Genomic DNA, 23,030 nt, shown 5'->3' on the forward strand with positions numbered 1-23,030 from the left:
AAAGGAAATTCTGAAAAAAGCATTTGGTGTTGGACAAGCTATAGCAGTAACTAAGTTACTTAATGACTTTGGTTCAGACTTGTGAACCGCTCTAGTGGCCTAGTGGTTAGAGCGTCCGCCTCGGATGCGGGAGGTCGTGGGTTTGATCCCCGGCTGAGTCATACCAAAGACTTACAAAAATGGTACTAACTGCTGCCTCGCTTGGCGCTCAGCATTAAGAGGTTAGTGTTAGGACTGGTCGGCCCGGTGTCAGGATAATGTGACTGGGTGGGACATCATGCTACATGTCTGCGGCATGATGCCCCAGTGCTAGACATCACTATAAACTGCCACATTGCAGACATCGTAGCGATATGACTGAAAAACTGTTAAAGCTATGTTAAAAATCAAAATCACATCACATCACATCAGACTTGTGTTTTATGGCACAGCAACATAAATAAGTTGTTTAGTGTCTAGATACACAATGGAAGTAAAACCAGGCTGATGATGGTATTATTCAAGCCTAAACCATTTCAGCTGCAAGTCATGAATGCTAGCTACTGTTGCCCCTGCCTCCATTACTCACCTTGAAAGAAATTTAAGTTTATTCATCACTGTCTAATAACCAATTAATAATTTGCCCATACAAGGTCTTGCCTAAGCACTTTGTAATGGATTTAAGTCTGAAACTGTTTCCAAAACTCGGTCAATAAATTTGCCATCTCATTGAAAGTAATTAAATCTTGACCAAATCAATTAATTGGATCTCTATCTCACCCCCTCAAAAATTCATTGAAATAATATATAAAAACTGCTGCAATGGATGTTGTCAGATAGTTATGGTGCAACTAACAGGTCCTTGTGGATCCATACAAAATTCAGCTTTTGTCATCCACAAAACTCCAACACTTACTGAAGGTTATGCTTATACACAAGGCACATAGAACTGCATGTACATGGCATTACAACATGATAGTGTGGGTATCATATGATACTACAAAACTAAGAGAAAGCCATGGTAGCTCAGAGGGTAGAACATCAGATTCATAATCCAGGGGTTGTGGGTTTGATACACATCTAGGCCAGCCATTGTTGTCTTTGGGAAATATATTTATGTTCCATTTCCTCAGCATCATATAGCCAATAATGTGTTCAAAGTGCCATTAAAACAAACTAACAACAACTAAGCACAGATGAAATGTGATTTGCCCAGGTCTGAGACTTAAATGGCTTGGGACAAAAGTATGGGCTTCACACAGCTGCATATAGTGGTTTTAAGCATATTACACATCACAAAATGACCAGCTTCAAGGAAAAAATGTGCCAAACAGCAGCTGTCAATTGATTATGAGAACAATTATTTCCGTTCTTAACCATACAAAGAAATACAAATTGACTGCCAATGCGACTCATGGTAACATAGCATAATATCTGACCCACTGAAAATAAAAAACAGTTTTTGTTTGGCAGGTGGAACATAGACTGTGACTGAAACATAAGACATGGACTATTATTAAAACTTTCTTTACTTCCTGTATGAACAGCCAAGGGCATATGATATCCATACTATGATATCCATACAGGGGGATTCGTTGTTAAGAGAAAGTGTTTCTAGATCTAGATTAGATCATTGCAAATGTAAGATACACTGACACCCATATTGTATTTCTATTTAGCATGAACTAGCTGCAAAATTATTCTTTCACAAGACAAAAATGTCATAGTTTGTACATTCATTTTTCTGGATCACATAAGAGTATTTTTTCTCAAAAATTCATAAATAAAATAAACTAATAAGGTAGCAGCAGGAGTTACTTTGTAGAGTAAAATTCAAATAAAGCATTCTCTACCTTACTGTCAAGCCTGAAAGAAAAAAAAGCAACCACAAAAAAATAAAACCAAAGATGTACATAGCAGATTCAATACCTTATTTTTGTCAAGAAATAAACCAACAGATTTATGCAGAATAATGTTCAAAAAAACTATGATATTCTTCCTAAACTTAAATGGCCCAAATATGTTAATGAAACATATTCAGGAAAGAAACATACTGTTAGCTGAAAGTAACTTTGGGATTTTTTTTAATGAATCATGTACGTTTTCTTATACACAGTTACAAAGAATTTCACCATGGGAAATGTGATGACTGCTTCAATTTAACACTATTACTTGTCAGTTAGTCCAGCTTACCATATAGGTCAAGTTAAAGTTATAACTTGGAACTTTTGAAACAACTGTCTTGCTGAGATCAGTTGTGAAGATAATAAATGACATCTTCATTGTTACATTAGGTAAATTATGCAAAGGCATTTTCATTGCTCTCCCAATTAAAGATTATTCAGCTTTGTTTATGATGAGCTGGATAAAAAATTTGTACCAGTGAACCTGTCAATTTATGTACAATATGAATTTAGCTCCATGTTCAAAGAAAATGTGCCAATGCAAAGTAAATTGTGTACTGGCAGAAAAGAATGTTATGTTCTGCAAGCTATAGGTTTCTCATACTTGATCAATTACACAATTTACCTCTATTGTTTCCAGCAGTGCATTATTAGGGAGAATACATGACGTCCTTTGTTCTGTATTGAACCCACATATGGAAAGGGGTGTGTGTGTGTCATAACAAGACAAATGTGACTAGCAAATAACTGAGACCATATCATGCATAATCTAAGATACACAAATACAGCCTGATTCATAAACCAGCTGCATGTGATTCACATAACGGGGCATTATCAACATAAACATTATTTCAATACAGAATGTAATGATTGCATATTTGCAAAATGTATTTAATTGTGGAAAATGTGAGCTGAGATTTTATGTTCTTACATCATTTTCCAATTGCTATTTTGTTAATATACTGTAAATCATCAGAACATTACATGCCAATTCAGCAAAATTATTAGCATAACTCAGAAACCGAAAAAACCCACTGTTCTGGCACTGATTAACTTACCACAAGATCTGCTAATTAGCATGAAGCCTAATATTGTGATTATACATGCATCTACTGATAATACAAATCAAACTTTGGCACAACCATAATATTTTGAAGGGAAAGCTGGATACCTCTTTAATGTCAAGTTATTTCAATCATATATCAGGAAATATCTTGCTAATTGGGCTCCACATTATGTTGTGATTCAACCAAAGTATGTGTCTATTTCTCCTAAACATGTAGAGAAATCAAAGCTGACTTTGTCTTTTCCCCCAAGCTGAGATCCCCACATTTGTTTAAAGCCTAACAATCCTTTCACATTCTAAGTATGACATCAATTATTGTCTTTTCTTTTGTTACATGAGCAATGTAAAACAGTTCAAACATTTCTGCTTTGATCAATTTCAGTGCCAATTCAATTATTATTTATATCTGCAATTACATCACAATCTACCACATTCCTAAAAAAGAAGCAAGCCATTGATGTGGAAGAATATAGCTTATTAAGAATGAAATACAGGTTATTGTGACCTATTTTAAGTCTGGCAAAATGCTAATAAAGATACATTGATAGCTATAAAAAAAAAATAACTCTATAATGAATGATACCTAAGAAAGCTTAAATGCATCAATCAACCAATCAATAAAGCACAAAATACAGGTTGCAATGACCTATTTACAAGCTGATAATATGCTAATCCTGTGGTATACAAATTTTCAAATAGCATTGTTGCCACTACATAACTAGATTGAAAAATTTAGTTTCCCAGCAAAACAGTACGGTTGTCTAATCAAAATATTCAAGGTTACTTTTTTAAAATACAAAACTGACTACTCAGTCAGGAAGGGTTTTCAACAAATGCTTACCCTAAGGTTTCGATGCAAGGAATTTAAATATGACCCATTTTTGACATGCGGAAATTCTGACTTGTGCATTGTTTTGACGCACATAGTTTTGGCTGGAGCATCAATCTTAATTACCCTTGATTCGCCGCTGGCTTAGCTTCTTACTAACAGTGCATAGTCAATAACAAATTTACTGTAAGAGGCACTGATTGACATCTGATTGACAGTGAACAGTTTATACCCTGATGGCCAATAATAAACCAGTGGAACATATGAACTGGGCAGAGCTAATGCTTAGGTGCAACTGAATTCGGTTGAATTATTTTGAGATTACATTTGAAGTTTACAACTGAGGAAGAGGAAACAATTATTACATAAATGTACTACCTTCTGATCACATATCAGAATTGGTATGTTTGGACATCAAATTATAATCAACTGGTCAGAAATGGAGCATATGGCATCTGGTGACACAGGTTGTTAATCAGAGAAACAGAATATATGGCTTCTTGTGAAGCCAGTTTTGAGCATGGGATGTGTTATTGGCAATTAACTTGCTTCAGTTTTATGATCAAAACTATCGCATTTTAATTACTAGATCATTCAAAAAACTAATTCATAGGTTCTAAAAAAACTGACATATGTGACTTAAATCATTATAATCTTTATTAATCAAGTCACTATAGATAACAAAGTGAGCATGTATCAGAAACACAACTGCAAGATCAGAAAAATGCACTGCCCAGTACAACAAAACTTAAAGCTTCACCTGTCATAATGTAGCTTTTAACACTTGAGATTCAGAGGTTGGAGGTCATACAGAATAAAATTATTCTGTTTATATTGAAAGAAATAATCTGCATTTAGGCATGTTATATAAACCAAGACCCAAATTTTGCACTTCAGTGTTTAAATAAATGTTTATGACAAATTAACACCTTAATAAGCACAATGTATACATGTTCATTTCGAGTGATTTCTCACCTCATTCCATAGGATATCATGTGTAACCACCTTCAGACAATGCTGATAGGTCTCTTACTGACAACCTATTCTATTGAGATCCCTGCTGAATGAAACAGCTACATATCAGTGCTGGGCAAGTAACTATTTCAAGTAACCTGCCCAATATTTAAAAAGATAATAACTGATACAATTACATTTTTGAGCAACATTTTGGATCTTCCCTTATTACAGTCATTAATACAGTTATGCATTTTTGTACAACATGTTTTGCGGCACAATTTAGCAATTTATAATATTATGTACAAGCACAGTGAATACAAGATGTCAAGATCCGTCATTATGTGAGCCTCTGATCAGACGAACAGTTAGTACAAAAACAAAAAAAATAAACTGCTTCATCCATAGTCACTTGATAATGTGTTTACAAATGTAACTTAGTCATCAGCATCATTATCATCCAAACGCAGGCTTAATTACCGTCTAAATCTCCAATTAAGCCATCTTATTCAATCAAAACGCTGTCTCGTTTAATAATATCGCTTTAGTGTTTAACCTTCTACATTTTGGTTTCCGACTACTGCAACAAACGACAATGAAGGACTGACTGAGGGTACGAGTGATGCTTTCAACAAAATCAACATATATTTTAACTTCTGCCTACCTCTTTAGATATCTGATCTAATGCTTGTTCTTCTGCGGAATAATGCCGTTCTGTGACACGTTTTCGTCCAGTTGTGCTACTCATTGTTTAAAAATCACAAGATATTAATCTCCGGATTTGAAATTTCATCAATCATGAGGAAGGAGTTTTTATCAGCACGTGCACGCCCTCACTGTCATGAAGTGTATCCAATAACAAAGGCTGGTCATTGAAAAAGAAAGTTGATCCATGTTCATTACTGCGACAATAATCGATCGCATCAATATGTTACATGGGTGGGTGTTGTGTCTGTAACAATCACTTCCTCGAAGATCTCCACTTCTGGAAATTAATATGGCCGTCGGACCGGATACGCAAGTCATTAGGCAGACTGGTTTCTTCCTAATAAATTAATTATCTAAACGAAACTCAAAACAAAACTCCGAAATGGATTTACAGGCAAATGTTTGGTCATACGTTATACGGTTATGCATTCTTCATCATTTGGCAAAATAAATAAATAAATAAATAAATATATATATATATATATATATATATATATATATATATATATATATATATATATATATATATATATATATATATATATATATATATATATAACACCACATACATTAAGCTAATATGGCATTTAAAGTTTCTACTCATTCATTAGTAGCAGCAGAGAGGGTGAACAGACCATAGAATTCCGACAAAACAAATAAAACAAACAAATAAAATCATCTCGTAGAAAGGTCAAGATTTTACAAATGAACTTTTCCTTGAGATGTTTTATTTCTGCAATGACCGATTATACTAATAAAACCTCAGTTTGAAATAGTAGCTGAAAAAATAAAGTACTCTACGTGTTTATTTATTTCTTGTTTATTTTTTTGACGACCAACGTTGGTAGGTACCCTCTCTGCTGCTCCTCTTCTGCTGATATTAATTAAATTATTATGTTATAATAAAATGATACATCCAGAATCTCATACTGCAAGAACAGCTCGAGAACGATTAGAAGCAATTAAAAAATTTCTTCCTGTCAAAGACTCATTTAGAAAAAATCTACAAGCGCAGCAAGAAGCAAAAGTTGAGTATGAAGAAGACACTAAAAAACTGTTTAAACCCGTCACTGCAGCTACTGAGAAAGTTACGACAGTCATCAAAGAAGATCTTCTTCCGGTATCAAAACAAACTGCGACACAGGCTGAAAAAATAGCAAGAAGAACTAAACAGGCAAAGAAGATTTTACGAGACCTTCCAACTGGCATAGCCGGGGAAATAGCTGCGGCTCAGCCTCCACCTGTTGGTGAGGAAATACTTGAAGAAATTGGACAACTTCGTGCTGAGATAGGTGATATGAAAGATCGTGAATCAACAAAATCAGAAGAAGGAAGAACGATTATGCTGAGCAATAAATTTACCAAGGTGGGTATCAAGTTCATAAAAGAAATTGAGGATATTGATACGTTATCAAAACTTGCAGTTGCAAGTTTTGATAAAAAAGGAGAACTTTTAAGACCTGAATATAGTTCCACTCGTATTAGTGATCCTGAAATCTGGTATAAATGGATATATCGTATATATTACAATAGAGTTTACTCCAGTGATGAGGTATATAACGATTATCGCAGAAAAATAGACATGTATCTTGCACAAAAAGAACCAAAAGTATCACAATCTCTCAGAACAATAAGTGAGGAAGAAGAAGAAGTATCACCCTCAAGACTATTTAAGAAAAGATCACCCTTAAGACTATTTAAGAAATCAGAAGAAGAAGGAGCTACTGGCAGTGGTCTGGGAAATAATTTTATTTGTCCTGATAATATCCTCAATGACGTGTCACGGTTAGAAGTTCTCATAGGAGGAAAACGTGCCGGAAATAATTCACCAGAAATAACCAGTGAAGCAGCTGATATTTGTCGGCGACTATTTCAAGGTGGTATCATGGATATTGGCGTTTACCGAGAACTTATCGATGAGCTCGTTGATGATTAGTCACCGCGATTAGATAAATGGTAAATAAAATAAGATGATTGTGCATAATAATCATCGTAAACCCACACAGGTTAGAGCGGTAAACTCACGATTACCAATCTATAGTGTTATTTACGGAAATGGACTTGGTGATGTCATTCGGGGATTATTTACAAGGATAGCTCCAAAAGTAGCACCTGTTGCAAAACAATTATCGATGAAGGCTATTGATATTGTTCCTGAGTAGTAAGGTGGGGCACCCTAGGGACAATGGGACTTAGCATTAAAAAGACCCCTGGGCAACTCTAGGGACAATGGAAATTTAACATGGAGAAAAATCGTGGGTTACTCTAGGGACAATGGGTATTTAACACAGAGTTTGGGTCTGTCTAGGGACAAGGGAAATTAACATGGGGAATAGAGTTTGGGCTTTTGGGATTTTTTTTAAAAAAATTTTTTAAATTTAAATTTAAATTTAAATTTAAAAAAAGGGGTAGGCAATGGAAAGGCTATCTCTTTTCGAGAAATATGGCTGGCCCTGAAAAGGGCCTTTGGGTTTATGTTAATGTATTCATTAACATAAATGGTACCGCATTGGTCTTCTTCTTGTCCTTAGGCTACGTCTCACTGTTGGTCCGTAAATCAGCACTCTTTTCAGGCATCCTTGTCTTTCTACGTAGATCCTACGTATCCACAGGCTGGTGTTTGTCCTGTGGACAACGGTCCACTTGGATCGGACATACATGGGTATGTCCGTCCGGAACATCATGGAAGACACAAGCGTAGAAGATTGCACATCGGTCCACATCTTGAAGCGACGAGAACAGGTGAATCAATGCACTGAACTGCGCTTATTTATAGGTAGAGGCAGGATTGAAACGGATTGAGCTCATTCACCAATCCAAACACGCGTTACAAAATTCAGTCAGCCCGCATCCAATCCGAAGAGAGCAGTCTGTGACGTCAGTTGGTCTATATAGATTCGCTAGCGCTTGTGTGCAGTCAATCTATGCGACAGTGATTCAACATGACGGAAACTCAGAAAACGATCCATTGGGGTGCACCAGCAGGGGAGACTGCCCAAGGGAACCCGGACTTACTTTCAGAAGAGGTAAATTGGGATTTTGTGGATTTTCTTACCTCGCAAGAATTTGTTCCGGAACCTTCGTTACCTTCTTCATTACCGCAAGTGGAGAATTTTAGACAGAGACAGAAAGAAGAATTGGAGAAATTTATGCAGACTTCTTTATCACGACCGAAGAGAATACGACCTTCCCGAGCTAAACACGCCAACCCTGTGACTAAGCCTGTCGTACCACCCTTAGTGATTTCAACCCAATCATCAGAAGTAGGCCTTGGCCGTGGCAAAGGCTTAAGGCAGTTAAAGTTGATTGGTTAAACTCACCCCTACACCAAAATAAAAAGGCCCTTTTCAGGGCCACCCACAATTCTCGAAAAGAAATACAATTTCAATTTGCCAATAACTCAAAAATGAACCCCACCCATTTTACCCTTATAGTACGTGTCTGTGTATGAGTGCGTGAGTGTAGCTTCTTATTTTAAAATCAAAACTCAAAGACACTTACCTTATATCATTCATGTATTCTTTTATCCATTTTTTACAATCCAATTCACAATTCACCACAGAACACTTTAGTTAAAAGTTCATTGACTTCTTCTTTCTCCTTGTTTAGTCTCTCTGTTTTTTGAATTTCTTCACCGTTTTTTCCTCATTTTCTTCCCTTCTTCTTTTCTTCTCCTGTTTCTTTGCTTCTTTTAAATAGAATTGTCTTCTTTCTTCCTCTTCTTCCTCTGAAGAATCCCTCCCTTCTTTCGAAGAATCCCTCTCTTCTTCCGAAGAATCCCTCTCTTCTTCTGAAGAATCCTTCTTTTCTTCTGACTCCTCTTGTTTCTTTTTTGGGCAATCTGGAGACCAATGTCCTTTTTCTTTACAATAATAACAGGTATCTTGACTTTTGTCTTTTTTAGCCCCTGTTTTTTTTCTTTTTTGACGGTCTGGACACTCTGAAGACCAATGCCCTTTCTTCTGACAGATATAGCAAGCATCCTGACTCTTATCTCGAAAGGAAGGAGAGTAGTCCGTCGGCTGGTCTGAAGAGAATTTTCTAATGACCCCTCGCAAAGCTCTGACGAAACGTTCCATCTGGGTAGTCTCTTCCATCGTTCTCCTCGGTTTGAGAGTGAAATGAATAGTGAAAGGTCAAGACACACCCTTTTTATATACGCTGGTTTGCCATGACTATAAATTAGTCTATGGTGTTTGAACTTGAGTCATTTGACGTTTTGCACTCAAGATGAAACGATCATATTCATTCGAGAAGAAAGAAGAAGAAGAAAGTAAGAGGCAGAAACGTGATCTATCGCCTCGTACCAGGGACGAAATCTTGGCACAAATTCATGCCAGTGATTTTGAAGAGGACATGAGTGAACCAGAATCCGAACCCTCTAAACCAAGTTCACCACCCTTAGTCAACCCTGAAAAGTGCTATTCCATTCGAGAGACGGAAAAGCGCTCCTCTAGAAGATTTAGAACCACGGCTTACACCTACACGGTGAAGTTTAAAGATTTCAAGGCCGACGTACCCTTGGAGAAAGCAGAAGGGTTTATCACCGAGATGTGGGATTCTTTGCTCACCGCACTCAAGCGACAATGTCAACCCAAAGAAGACGATCGCTTGACACTATCCATAGATCACGACGGTTTGAAATCCCCTGTTTGGATCGAGTTTAGCAGACCCGCAGAACTAACCCCTTCCAAAGTCATGGACAAGATTCAACACGTACAACAATCTAATGACCAGTTTGACATCACCGATGGTAAAGCCACACTGAAAATGGCTCATGTCTCTCTTCCTCAAGGGACAGGACGCAAAAAGATGTTATTGGTGGACGACCTTCGCAACACCAAAACAAGTCTCGTCCGAATTAACAACCCTCAAGACCAGATGTGCTTAGCCCGTGCCATCGTGGTGGGACGAACCTATGCCAACAAGAACGACACGGTAGAATGGAAAAGAACCTGGGAGAACATTCGAAAATCGAACCGAACCAAACAACGAAACGAAGCAGAACTCCTGTTGCAACAAGCTGGCCTGTCCAAAGACACACCCTGTGGCATTCCTGAGATGCAAAAATTGCAAGATGCCCTAGCTCCACGCTACACCTTGAAAGTGCACCCTCAAGAAATGCGCGGGTCTCTGTTGTTTCGAGGCCAGGATTTTAAGGACGGAAAATACATTCACCTTTATTATCACGATGACCATTTCGATACCATTACCAGTATCACCGGATTCCTGGGATACAGTTATTATTGTGAGAAATGTGATTATGGTTATAATAATCGAGAGCAACACAAGCATTGTGGATTGAAATGCCCAGGATGTTTGGCCTCTCCACCCTGTCTGAGCGAAGAACCAGTGCCTTGTTCGACTTGTCTGCGCACGTTTGTCAGCCCTGCCTGTTACCAGCAACATTTGAAAACACAAGGTTCACAGAAGAAATGTGCTTGTCAACTCCTGAGATTGTGCCCTACGTGTGGACAAGGCATACTTACCAACAATGCCAAGGCACACGTATGTCGAGGAAAGAAAAAATGTCACATTTGTCACCACATCGTGGACTTGGAACACGAATGTTACGTGCAAAAATACCAACCCCCACCAGAGAAAGAGGACGGTCACAAGAAGAAAGGCAATTTCATCTTTTTCGATTTCGAATGCATGCAAGAGACTGGCATTCACATCCCTAATTTCTGCGTGGCTCATCGAGCGTGCGAGAAGTGCATTCAAGAACCTATCTTCAGTCATTGCCCTCACTGCAGCAAGATTCCTGGAGGACGTGAAAAAATCTTTCGGGGACCAAACACGTTAGCCGATTTTGCCCAATGGGTCTTAGACCCCATCGACAAGACGTGGAGCCAAGAGGACATCGAACGTTACGGAGATTGTCATCGTCATGCCACGGTGATGGCTCACAATTTCTCCGGATACGATGGACAGTTTCTTTTGAGGTACTATGCGGAACAAGACACCGAACGTCCTAAAGTCACTTTGAACGGAGCCAAAATCATTTTCATGCAAGTGGGACAAGTACAGTTTAAAGATTCGACGAGTTACTTGGCCATGCCTTTGAGTCGAATGCCTAAAACGTTTGGAATGACAGAAATGGCTAAAGGGTACTTTCCACACCTTTTCAATACGGAAGCCAATCAACACGCCGTTCTACCCCATTTACCTGAGGCTCACTATTACGACCCCGACAACATGCGTACCGAACAACGAGAAGCTTTCTACGCTTGGTACCAGGCTCACGCCTCTGACCCCTTCGACTTTCAGGAAGAAATGTTAAAGTATTGTCGTTCCGACGTGGACATTTTACGACGTTGCTGTGGAAAATTTCGAGAACTGTTCATGGAACACGGAGGGGTCGATCCTTTGAAAGAAGCTTGCACCATTGCCAAAGCGTGTTCCTTAGTGTACCGCCAACGATTCATGCCTGAAAACACCGTGGCTGTCATCAGTCCTCAAACGACCCACTATGTCAAGCGTCAATACTCGGTCAAAGCCCTACGTTGGTTACATTACTTGTGCGACAAGGAAGACAAATGGATTCAGCATGCCCGCAACGGAGGAGGCGAAAAGACCATCGGAACGTATTCGGTAGATGGCTGGGACTTAGAAAACCCCAAGATCGTGTACGAGTTTAACGGTTGCTTATTTCACGGATGTCCCGTCTGTTACCCTGACCGTGACACTAAAAATCAGTTTTTGCAACGAACCATCGAAGACTTGTACCAGGACACTTGTCAGCGACGCCTAAAGTTAGAACAGCAAGGATACCAAGTGGTGGAAATGTGGGAACACGAGTACGATCACCGTTTGAAAACCGATCCCGAGTTTAAACGCCTCGTGGAAAGTTACCAGTTCATGGACCCGCTGAACCCGAGGGATAGTTTGTACGGAGGAAGGACCAATGCCACCTGTTTGCTGTACCAAGCCGACGAAGAGAAAGGAGAAGAAATCAAATACTTGGACGTGTGTTCGCTGTATCCCTACGTGTGCAAATATTGTCGCTTTCCTGTAGGGCACCCGCAATTGTTCACGGAACACATCGACCTGAAAAACATTCGACAATACGAAGGCTTGATCAAGTGTAAAGTTTTGCCTCCCACGAACCTATACCATCCCGTCTTACCTCACCATTGTCAAGGCAAACTGATGTTTCCCTTGTGCCGTACTTGTGCCGAAACGTGCAACCAGGACCAACCTTGCCATCACAGCCAGGAAGAACGTGCCTTGACGGGAACCTGGGTCAGCGTGGAATTGTTCAAAGCTCTGGACATGGGATACCAACTGTTAGAAGTGTACGAAATTTGCCACTTTCCCAAGACACAACAATACCACAACTGTGACCCTACTCAGAAAGGCATTTTCGCCGACTACGTGGATGCCTTTTTGAAACTGAAACAAGAAGCCAGCGGCTATCCTTCCTGGTGTCACACTCCCGAAGACCAAATACAATTCAAAGAGAAATACTACGCACAAGAAGGCATCTCTTTAGACCACATCGAAAAAAACGAAGGCAGGCGATCGTTTGCCAAAGTGATGTTAAATTGCTTGTGGGGTAAAATGGCACAACGACCGTGTTTACCCCAGACGGAATATTTGAGAGAACCTTCCCGCTACTTCCAGATGATTCACGACAAAACCAAATACATGAAACACGTGGACGTCGTTCGAGAGGATTTGATCTTGGTCAATTACGAAGAAGATCTGGACTTTGTACAAGACGACCCTTTTGGAAATGTCATCATTGCGGCTTACGTGACAGCTCATGCTCGCTTAAAATTGTACGAAGCTTTAGAACTGTTAGAAGAACGCGTCCTGTACTTTGACACGGACAGTTGCATTTACATCCATCACCCGATTCAACAGCACCCTGACATCGAAGGAGACCGTTTAGGAGCCTGGACAGACGAGCATCCCGACGACAAGATTCTAAGTTTCGTCAGTGGTGGTCCCAAAAATTACGGCTACGAATACCGGGACAAACAAGGAGAAGTGCACACGACGTGCAAAGTGAAAGGACTGACTCTGAATCATCGTACCAGTCGAGTGGTCAACTTTGGGGTATTGAAAGAAGCCTTGCAATCGGGAGAGGATGGAAACTTTAAAGTGACCACCTATCAACCGAACAAGATTGTACGTTTACCCACTCACCACATCGTCAGTCGACCCTTGGAAAAAGTCTATCAAATTGTATACCAGAAGCGAGTGCGACTTCCCAATCACTTCACCTTACCGTACGGTCACGTCGGTATTGGTCTGTATATGAAAAGGAACCCTAGGCAAGATCGATAGTTCATTGTTCATTGAAGTAACTTACCATGTCGTTGACGAAGAAGAAACCAGATTGGTTAGGAGTCAAATGTTGGACATCACCGAGACCAGGGTTTTGAGGCTTGGACACAAGAGGTGGCCCAGTATGCACGAGAGTTATTCAAGGAAAAAAGTTACTTTTCAACCTGTGTTAGTGACGGTGCCAGAAGAACCCGTCACCCAGGACAGGACTGTCGTGGACAGGCCTGAAAGACCCTTTCGGGAGGACACTTGTGTGACCTTACCCCTACTATAGAACTGGTTAGAACTTTACCCAAAACATGTTGTACAGACACTTGTGTTTATTCCACGTTCATGGTTATCATGTGCCTTTTATTCTTGTACTTAAGCCTTTGGCTTTTATGCATTTTTGTCTTTCGTATTCATGTTTGAAACATTCAATAAACGTATTCTGAAAAAGTATATAAACTCTTGTCTTGTTTGTTTTTCGTGTCACAAGTGACATTTCTCACACCATGGCTACCTCTGCTGTCTCTGCTCCCTCTTCCTCTACTGTCAAAGTCATCGACGAACACTTAGATCGTGTCAGTTGGGAGGCTTTGTATCTTCGCCATCCCTTTAACATGCTCATTGCTGCACCTAGCGGTTCAGGCAAAACCGAATTCGTCAAACGTTTGATCGAACATAAACATCATTTGATCGATCGACCCCCTCAACGAATCGTGTGGTGTTACAAAGAGTGGCAATCGGCGTACAGCCTCTTGCGAGAAAGTCAAGGCGATTCCATCGTGTTTGTGGAAGGCATTCCTAAAGAAGACGATGGCATCGTCTCTGACTCCCGTCTAACCCATTTGGTCATTTTCGACGACATGTTAGGAGAAGACGAAGAAGAAATTAAACTGTGGTTCACGCGCAAAGGGCATCACCGTAATGCCAGTGTCATTTACATCACCCAAAATTTGTTTCAACAAAGTAAAGCCCATCGCACCATCAGTCTCAATGCGCATTACGTGGTCTTGTTTAAAAGCCCTCGAGATAAATCGCAAGTGCAAGTCTTAGCCAAACAGTTAGGAACGCCTTGGCTGACTCAGGCGTACGACGATGCCACTCAAACTCCACACGCCTATTTACTCGTCGATTTGAAACCTATGACTCCCGAGGATTTGCGATTTGGTACCCACTTGTTTCACCACTGGTGCCAAGACGGAGGGCCTGTCCTGTACACGTCTCCGTCCTCGACTTCATTTCACTCCCCATAAAAAAATCTATAAAAACCTCAGACCCTTTTTCGTCTGTCTCACTCTCAGTGCGAACATGACGTCCCTTCAGTCGCATCTTCCCGTCAAATTGATTCGTGCCTTGTATGGCATCAGTCGAGAAAAAGATCCACAAACACGAGCTCGTGTCTTAGAAGCTAGTCTCAAAGAAGTCTTACGATGGTTCACGGTGACGGCACGTCAATTACTCCAAGGAATCATTCAGATTCCTCATTAAACCAAACGCTTTTTCGATCGAAACAAAGTCGCTTTGGTCCAACTGGCCGATCCCCGCATCGACACTCAAACCAAAAAACAAATCATTTTGAAACCTGGAGGGAGCGGTACTCTAGGAGGGGTCATCATTCGCTCACTCTTAAGATGGGATCCTAATGCCCCCAAAGTTATACCCAAGACAAAAGTCCAACGAAGCCCCAAGAAGAAAAAGACCAGGTCCCCAAGGAGAACTTCTCCAGTGGCAGGACCCTCCTCTGACCAGACACCACCACCCCGGAAAAAGAAAAGAAGCCCCCAGAAAAAGAAAAGTCCACAGAAAACTAGCCGCAAGAGAGGCACTTCGGCCAGGACGCAACCTTACACTCGCAAACCACGACCTGCCACGGCAGTGACTGCGTCTCCGGCAGCTTCACGTTTGTCCACTTCTCCGCTAATGACACCCAGAACTGAAGAGTACTTGGAGACGTTGATCACACCAAGAACTTCTCCGTTGATGACCCCCAAAAGAACTTCCCCAGTGGCAGGACCTTCCAATTTAGTGGCAGTGGCTGCTGCTCACAAAGTACCTTCTCCCAAAATCAAAGTTCAAGAAAGATCGGACATGTTACAAAGTTTACTGGATTTGTCCAAGCAAGAACTGGCTCGATTTAGTCCGTTACGTACCCCTGCACGACGTGTCATGCCTGTCCTCAAACTAATACGACGTCAAGACAATCAGTGGCGACGCGTTCCAGTATAAAAAAGGCCTGTGACCAAGGCGGGTATCAGTGTTTTTTGGTGCTCCTGAAGACTCAAAGATGTCACCCTCCAGAAAACCCCAAGGAAAGAAAAGGAAAGGACTGCCACCACGTTTAGCCAAACATGGGGACATGTTATCTGTCCTGTCCAAAGCTTCTCCACCCCTACGAAAAAAACTCATTCAAACAGCCTCCAAAGAGGTCATCGATACCGTGTGCGAATGTTGTTTGAACGTTTTGAAAGGCACGATCCCTTTGTCCAAACACCAGAAACAATGCTTAGGCAAACATCGTCACGTTCTTCGCCAAATGGTTCAAAAGAAAATTCCCATTCGTCAAAAAAAGAAGATGTTAGTGCAACGTGGAGGTATTTTACCTCTCTTGTTAGGCCCCATACTGAAAGGAGTCTTGGGAACCATGTTGGGAGGACTGGTGGGAGCAAGATAAAAAGGCCTCGGAAGTTCCAAGATCTCAGAATCGACCCCTGACAACCCCATGGAAGGACGAAAACTAGCTTTAGTGCCTTACAAACGATGGATGGAATACCATCGGTGGCAAGAACAACACACCCCGCATTTACCTCCCAATCCCAATTTGAGCGAGATGTCCCAGTTACAACACGAATTGCAGTCCTTGATGGATCGCCAAGATTTGTCCGAAACAGAAAAATCACAAAAGTACGGTCAACTCTTGCAACGACTGCAACTCTTTCACCAGAAAGCTTTAGACGAAACAGCTCTACCCACTCTGAAAGATTTTTAGACTTTGATCAAAAGTCCAGCACCAGTACCAGTACCAGTACCAGTACCACCAATACCCGTGACCAAGACAGAAAAAGGAGAAGAAGAGGAAGGGTTTCAAACTCCACCAGAAAAAGTACGCAAGTTAACAACACCACCTACCTCCAGAATTGGATGGATTAAAAAGATGATGGCCACCCCTTCTTGCTCACAAGAGAAAAAGAAAGTGAAGACAGAAGTGAAGACAGAAGTGAAACAAGAACCGATATCCCCCGCTCAGACATCCTTCTCCTCTTCGACACCTATTGCTGGCCGCACACGCAAAGCATTGCAATCCAAGAAAGTACCCCAAAAGAAAAAGAGTAGCATCCTCCAAGAGTGGGTGTCTTATTAACACACCAACCAACACAAAAAATGGAAAAAGTCTTAGCCAGCATTTACTACGATCCCTCCCATCCTGCAGGTTACGCAGGAGTTCAAAAATTGTATCGTGCTGCCAAAACGCGACTGAAAAGTCTCCGTTTACCTCAAGTGCAACGATGGTTACAAGAACAAGCTACCTACACTTTACACAAACCCATTCGACACAAGTTTTCCAGATGTCGCACCCGAGTGGAAGGCATCGATCATCAATGGCAAGCCGATTTAGCCGATGTCTCTCATTTGGCCAGCTACAATCGTGGCTACAAATATTTGTTTTGTGTCATCGACGTCTTTTCCAAATTTGCTTGGGTCGTACCCTTGACTTCCAAATCGAGCAGCGAGTTAGTGCGAGCCCTGCAACGGGTGTTGAAACAAAGCGGTCGTCACCCTCTTCGATGGCAAACGGACAAAGGCACCGAATTTCTGAACCAAGCTTTCCAAAAAGAATTAAAGAAACGTGACATTCATTTTTTTACCACCGAGAATCCCGAAACCAAAGCCAGCATCGTGGAACGTTTTCAACGCACTTTGAAAGAACGCATGTGGAAATATTTTACGCATCACCACACTCTGAAGTACATCGACATCTTACCGCACCTGGTGCAAGCGTACAACCAATCTTACCATCGAAGCATCGGACGTGCCCCGCAAGACGTGACTCCCGACAACGAAGTGCTGGTGTTTGAGCGCCTGTTTGGTACGTCCCCGACGAGGGCTGTCCCCAAGAAAAGTGGAGTGTTGGCCGTAGGAGATTGGGTGCGCATTGACAAAACCAAACGCACTTTCGACAAAGGTTACTTACCTAACTGGACGACCGAATTGTTTCGCGTCACTGGACGAGTGCATGGCCGTCATCCTGCCGTCTATAAATTGGAAGACATGAACGGAGAAGTGCTCAAAGGAACGTTTTATTTGCCCGAGTTACAACGTGTCACCAAAAAAGAAGACGACGTGTACGACATCGAAAGCATTCTCGAACGCAGAACCCGTAAAGTGGGCAAACGACGTGTCAGAGAAGTCAAAGTACGTTGGAAAGGATATCCACCCAGTTTTGATTCTTGGATCGACGCTTCGCAAGTCATCGACTATAAAAAGAAGTGACCATCATGCCCTTTCACACAGCAGACGCAGCTACGTCGACCACTCCTCCTTCACCTAGTTCTTCTGTGCAAGATTTACAAAAACAACCCTTGTGGGTGTGGTGTGGAGAACGTGTGCCTAAAACGCAAATCGTCTTTTTCTGCCAAATCTTCGTGGTGTATTGTGTCATCGGGGCAGCCATCGCCAATTTGAGTTTGCAACAAGGAGACAAACAATTGTGGACCATTTTATTGAGCAGTTGCATCGGTTACCTGCTTCCTAATCCCTCCCTGAAATTCACCTCGAACGGGAACCCCGGGAACCTTGTGTCCAGTGCCAGTGCCAGTCACCACTTCAATCACAACCAGAACCCCATTTTGGACGGAGACACGCCTCTGACGTCCAGTAACCCCTCGGACAGCCACAGAACTCTGGAATTATGAGTCACCAAAACCAATTTTACTTAACCTCACCCAGTGACAGTTCCATGGAGGTGTTTCCCAAGAACACGTTGTGCTGTTACACGGCCAAATTATCTCAAGCCATCCAGTTAGATCACGAAGCCCATTGGGAAGTGGCTTTGGTAGAAATGATTCACCCGACCCAAGTCCTCAATGTCCTTTCCAATCAAAATTTTTTTGATGTGGAAGTTCATGACGAGCAAATGCAACAGTGGATGGATGGCAATGTCAAATATGACAAGAAAACCCGTACACAAAAGTACACCACCTATCACTTGTTCATTCCCCCAGGCTATTATTTTAGTGGTCAACATTTGGTCAGCACCATAACCTCCAGGTTTAATGTCGTGTTTCTGAAAGCTTTGGAGCATGTCAACAAAAATGTCACCATGGAGTACCACAAAGCAGCTCGTCGCTTCTTGATGAAATTTGAACGGAGTAAAATCCTGTCCATTTTATTTTGTCCTGAATTGTTTGACATGTTGGGCGGAGACATGGACATGAGAAAGACCATGATCAAGAAAAACGAATTACCCATCGTTTACGACAACGAGTCTTTTAGCAAGTTATTTCGTGCCCCGGTAGAACTGAACCAAGGACTGAATTTGATGTTCGTGTATTCCGATGTGGTGGAGTACAACGTGGTGGGACACACCTCCGTACCGTTACTGCGTGTCATTCCTTTCAAAGTGGATTCTGCCACGAACACTGACGAGGAAGGTGGAAACACTTATCACGTCCACCGCGAATTTGTCCATCCTCACTATTTGCCTGTCAGTAAGTCGTATTTGGACACGGTCAACATTGCTATAAAAGGAGATCTGGGACAAAATATTCCATTCACCAAAGGAAAAGTCACCGTGAAACTCCATTTTCGAAAACGGTTCTCTCACGACTCTTAAGTCATGTATCCAGTGTACCGAGGGGTTGCTCGACAGCGAGGACACGGCTTAGGAGATATGTTAAAATCGGCCTTTCGTTCGGTGGCCCCGGTGTTGAAACCGATGGTGACACGCGGATTGCACGCCTTGAAAGATGCGGCACTGACGCAAGGCAAAGAATTTCTCCAAAATGTCATCATCGACAATCAAAACCCTAAAGAAGCCTTCATGAGGGCAGGCAAAAATGTCTTGCTGCAAACGGGCAAAGACATTTTAGGCCAACGAGAAACACCTATAAATGCCCTGCACGCTACCGAGTCAGGCATTCAGCAAGGACAAGGCAGAAAGAGACGACGAAGAAAACACCCTTTCACCAGACTTCAAGCGAGAAAGGCCAAGAAAAGAAGAACCGTTCGAGACTTAGACGTTTTCGATTATTGAGAAAAGAGACAAAAAAATGATGCACCGAGAATCTTGCGCTTGTTCCAAGACGGAACTGGATCTGTTTGCCATGCCCCCCACAATGATGACGATGCAAGAATCCCAGTGGGTGGAATTTCACCCCGTCTCCTCACTGACCGATTCCGCTCCCATCGAGTTTGAAATCAAAGGACAGTCCGAAGATTACATCGATTTGAATAGCAGTTACTTGTACCTGAAAGTCAAAATTCTAGATAAGACTGGAGGTGCTATAGACGATGAAGCAGTAGCTCCCGTCAACAATTTCATGCATTCCTTGTTCAGTGGAGTGGACTTGTATTTGAATAACAAACTGGTCAGTAGCAGCATGGATACTTACCCTTATCGTGCCTACCTGGAAAATCTCTTGACGTACGGAATAGATGCCAAGAACACTCATCTCAATGCCTGTGTGGTATGGGAAGCTGACGAACCTACCAAGTTTGAAATATTGGAAACTGATGAAAAGAAAGACAACAATGATGGATTTCTAGAACGAAGAAAGAGAATCACGGGAGCCGACACAAGTTTAGAACTGATGGATCGTTTGCATTTGGACATGTGGTTGCAAGAAAAGTATTTGCTGAACGGGGTGGATGTCCGCCTGAGACTGAATCGTAGCAGTGCCGCTTTCCATTTGATGGCTGATAGTGACGGTTACAAAACCAAAATCCTAGAAGCCAGACTCTACGTACGCCGTGTGGAAGTGTTACCTAAAGTGGGAAACGACATCAGTCAGACGTTGAGCAGAACGACCGCCAAGTATCCCATACGACGCGTGGAAGTGAAAACCTTCACCATTCCCAAGGGACAGCGATCCATGATCGAAGATCATCTGTTCCAAGGACAGTTACCCAAACGTTTGATCGTTGGTATCGTCGAGAATACAGCCTTCAACGGAGCTGCCGAAAAAAATCCTTTCTACTTTCAACACTTTGGCGTGTCCAAAATCCAAGTCAGTCGCGATGGCAAGACCTTGTGTACCCGGCCTTTCGAACCTGACTTTAAAAAGAAGAATTACTTGAGATCGTACTTGTCCCTGTACGAAGCCACCGGACAGTTAGGAACCAATACCAGTCACGGTATTACGTACGAGGATTATGCAGGAGGCTACGCTTTGTGGGCTTTCGATTTCACTCCAGACCAAGGCAGCGACGAGGGACATTTCCACCCTGTAAAATCCGGCCAGATGCGTGTGGAAATTCAGTTTAAAGACCGAGACCCTGATGAAACGGTGAACGTCATCCTGTATGCAGAATTCGATAATACCATAGAAATCAACAGTTTGAGAGAAGTCATCCTAGATTACTAGAAACCATGGAAGAATGTTATCCCTCTTTACCTAGTGGAGAAACTTTTAGTGTTGCATTGTTGTTAAAAAAATGTTAGAGTTGTTGTTGTTTAGTGTTAAGTGATTTTTGAATAAAAAATGTTGTGTTTTGAAAAAATTGTTTGATGTTATATTGTTGGATTATTGTTAAAAATGTTAGAGTTGTTGTTTAGTGTTAAGTGATTTTTGAATAAAAAATGTTGTGTTTTGAAAAAAATGCCTTTGTCTTTTGTTTAGCTATAAGAATGTTGGATTGATGATCTTTCATTTCTTACTATCCCTCTCATGACACTCACTAAACGTTGCGACTCAAAAACCGTGTGGGGGATGTTTTCCTTCACGTCCGCGCTTTGACTTTAAGAACCGGGTTGTTTCCAGTCTAACCATCCATTGTCGACTCATCCTCCTAAGAAGATGTGCTCCAAACTAGCTAAACTCAACGAAGCCTACGTGAATTTGCATAGGGTCAGACACAGTCTGATACCGAAGCCAGAAGAAATAGAGAATGTGAGAATGTTAAAAATCACTGAAGACCTGATAGAAGAGCTCTTCAGAGAAGAAATGAACAGGGAAAAAGAAGAATGGACAGAGAAGTACAGACTTCAGAGACAGCAGCAACAACAACAACAAGAGCAGCAGCAGCAACCTGAAGCTGACAGAGGCTTTGTCGATTGTCGTATCGACACCAAAGAGTTCTTCTTCTCTTTCCGAAGAAGCAGACCTATCGCCAGAAAGTCTATCCTCAGAGGACATCGCATTCTTAGAAACTAAAAAGAATGCCATAGCAAACAAAAAAAACAGCCCTTTTCAGGGCTACCCAATACTCTAGAAAAGAAATAACATTCGATTTGCCAATGTGTTTAGGTAGAGTAGTGTGAAAATAAACACTAACTCTTTTTTAAAAAAATGTGAGGGTATGTGTTTGTGTGTTTGTGTTTGTAAGTGCTTAAGTAAGTTGGTATGGATAGTAGATTAAAATGATGTCTTTTTTTTTTTTTTTTTTTTTTGGTGTTTGAGGTGTAAATTTGGGGTTAGATTGGATTGCTTTGCTTATGTGGATAGTCTATTGAAGTGATTTATAAAAAATTTTAAAATAGTGATGGGTAGCATAAAAAGTGAGTGAGTGTTTCTTTTAGGTCCACGCGTTGTTGTTTTTTGGTCATGATGTAGGTAAGATCAATTTTATGTTTTTAGGGGATGTTTTCCTTCACGTCCGCGCTTTCACTATAAATTGAAACTCGTTCGGCAGTCCAGCTACCCTTGTTGATTGATCAACACCAAAAATGAACACGAGACTGGAGAAACTGTTGGAACTTCATGTGCATCTGGAATATGCCAGGCGCATATTAAATGAACTGGCCGCGGAAGCCATTGTGGAGGAGGGAAGGATAAGAGAGGAGGAGGAAAGAAGAAACAAAGAAGAGGAGGAGAGAAGATATAAAGAAGAAGAGGAAAGAAGATACAAAGAGGATGAGAGAAGATACAAAGAAGAGGAGGAGGAGGAAAAGGAGAGAAGAAGAAGAAATTTCAGAATCCCAGAGAGCGAAAATTGGGATTCTGAAGCGACATATCCTGCCTCTGCTCTCTCCCCCAAAAAGGTAAAAAGTAACTGGGGGACAAGATGTGTATGCGGCGCCAGGCCTCGAAGGTGCCACCATTAACCAGGTGTCCATGAAGTTCCAATAAAAAAAAAAAACAGCCCTTTTCAGGGC

General features: G+C 41.4%; 2 protein-coding genes across 2 annotated transcripts in view; one reads left to right on the forward strand and one right to left on the reverse strand.

Annotated features, from left to right (window-relative positions):
• The window catches only part of LOC149776042 (uncharacterized), a 70,095-nt gene extending 64,351 nt beyond the window's left edge, over nucleotides 1–5,744 (reverse strand). The window contains exon 1 of the mRNA XM_089942110.1: nucleotides 5,397–5,744. Within this exon, the coding sequence (XP_089798236.1) occupies nucleotides 5,397–5,480 (84 nt within the window). The 5' untranslated portion in view covers nucleotides 5,481–5,744. The remainder of the gene's footprint in view (nucleotides 1–5,396) is intronic.
• An 852-nt stretch (nucleotides 5,745–6,596) lies between these two features.
• The window catches only part of LOC149776043 (uncharacterized), a 150,073-nt gene continuing 133,639 nt past the window's right edge, over nucleotides 6,597–23,030 (forward strand). The window contains exon 1 of the mRNA XM_089942150.1: nucleotides 6,597–6,806. Within this exon, the coding sequence (XP_089798276.1) occupies nucleotides 6,738–6,806 (69 nt within the window). The 5' untranslated portion in view covers nucleotides 6,597–6,737. The remainder of the gene's footprint in view (nucleotides 6,807–23,030) is intronic.

This window comes from Sinohyriopsis cumingii, chromosome 18 (genome assembly GCF_028554795.1).
Source record: "Sinohyriopsis cumingii isolate HCF-2022 chromosome 18, ASM2855479v2, whole genome shotgun sequence".
Classification (NCBI taxonomy): domain Eukaryota; kingdom Metazoa; phylum Mollusca; class Bivalvia; order Unionida; family Unionidae; genus Sinohyriopsis; species Sinohyriopsis cumingii.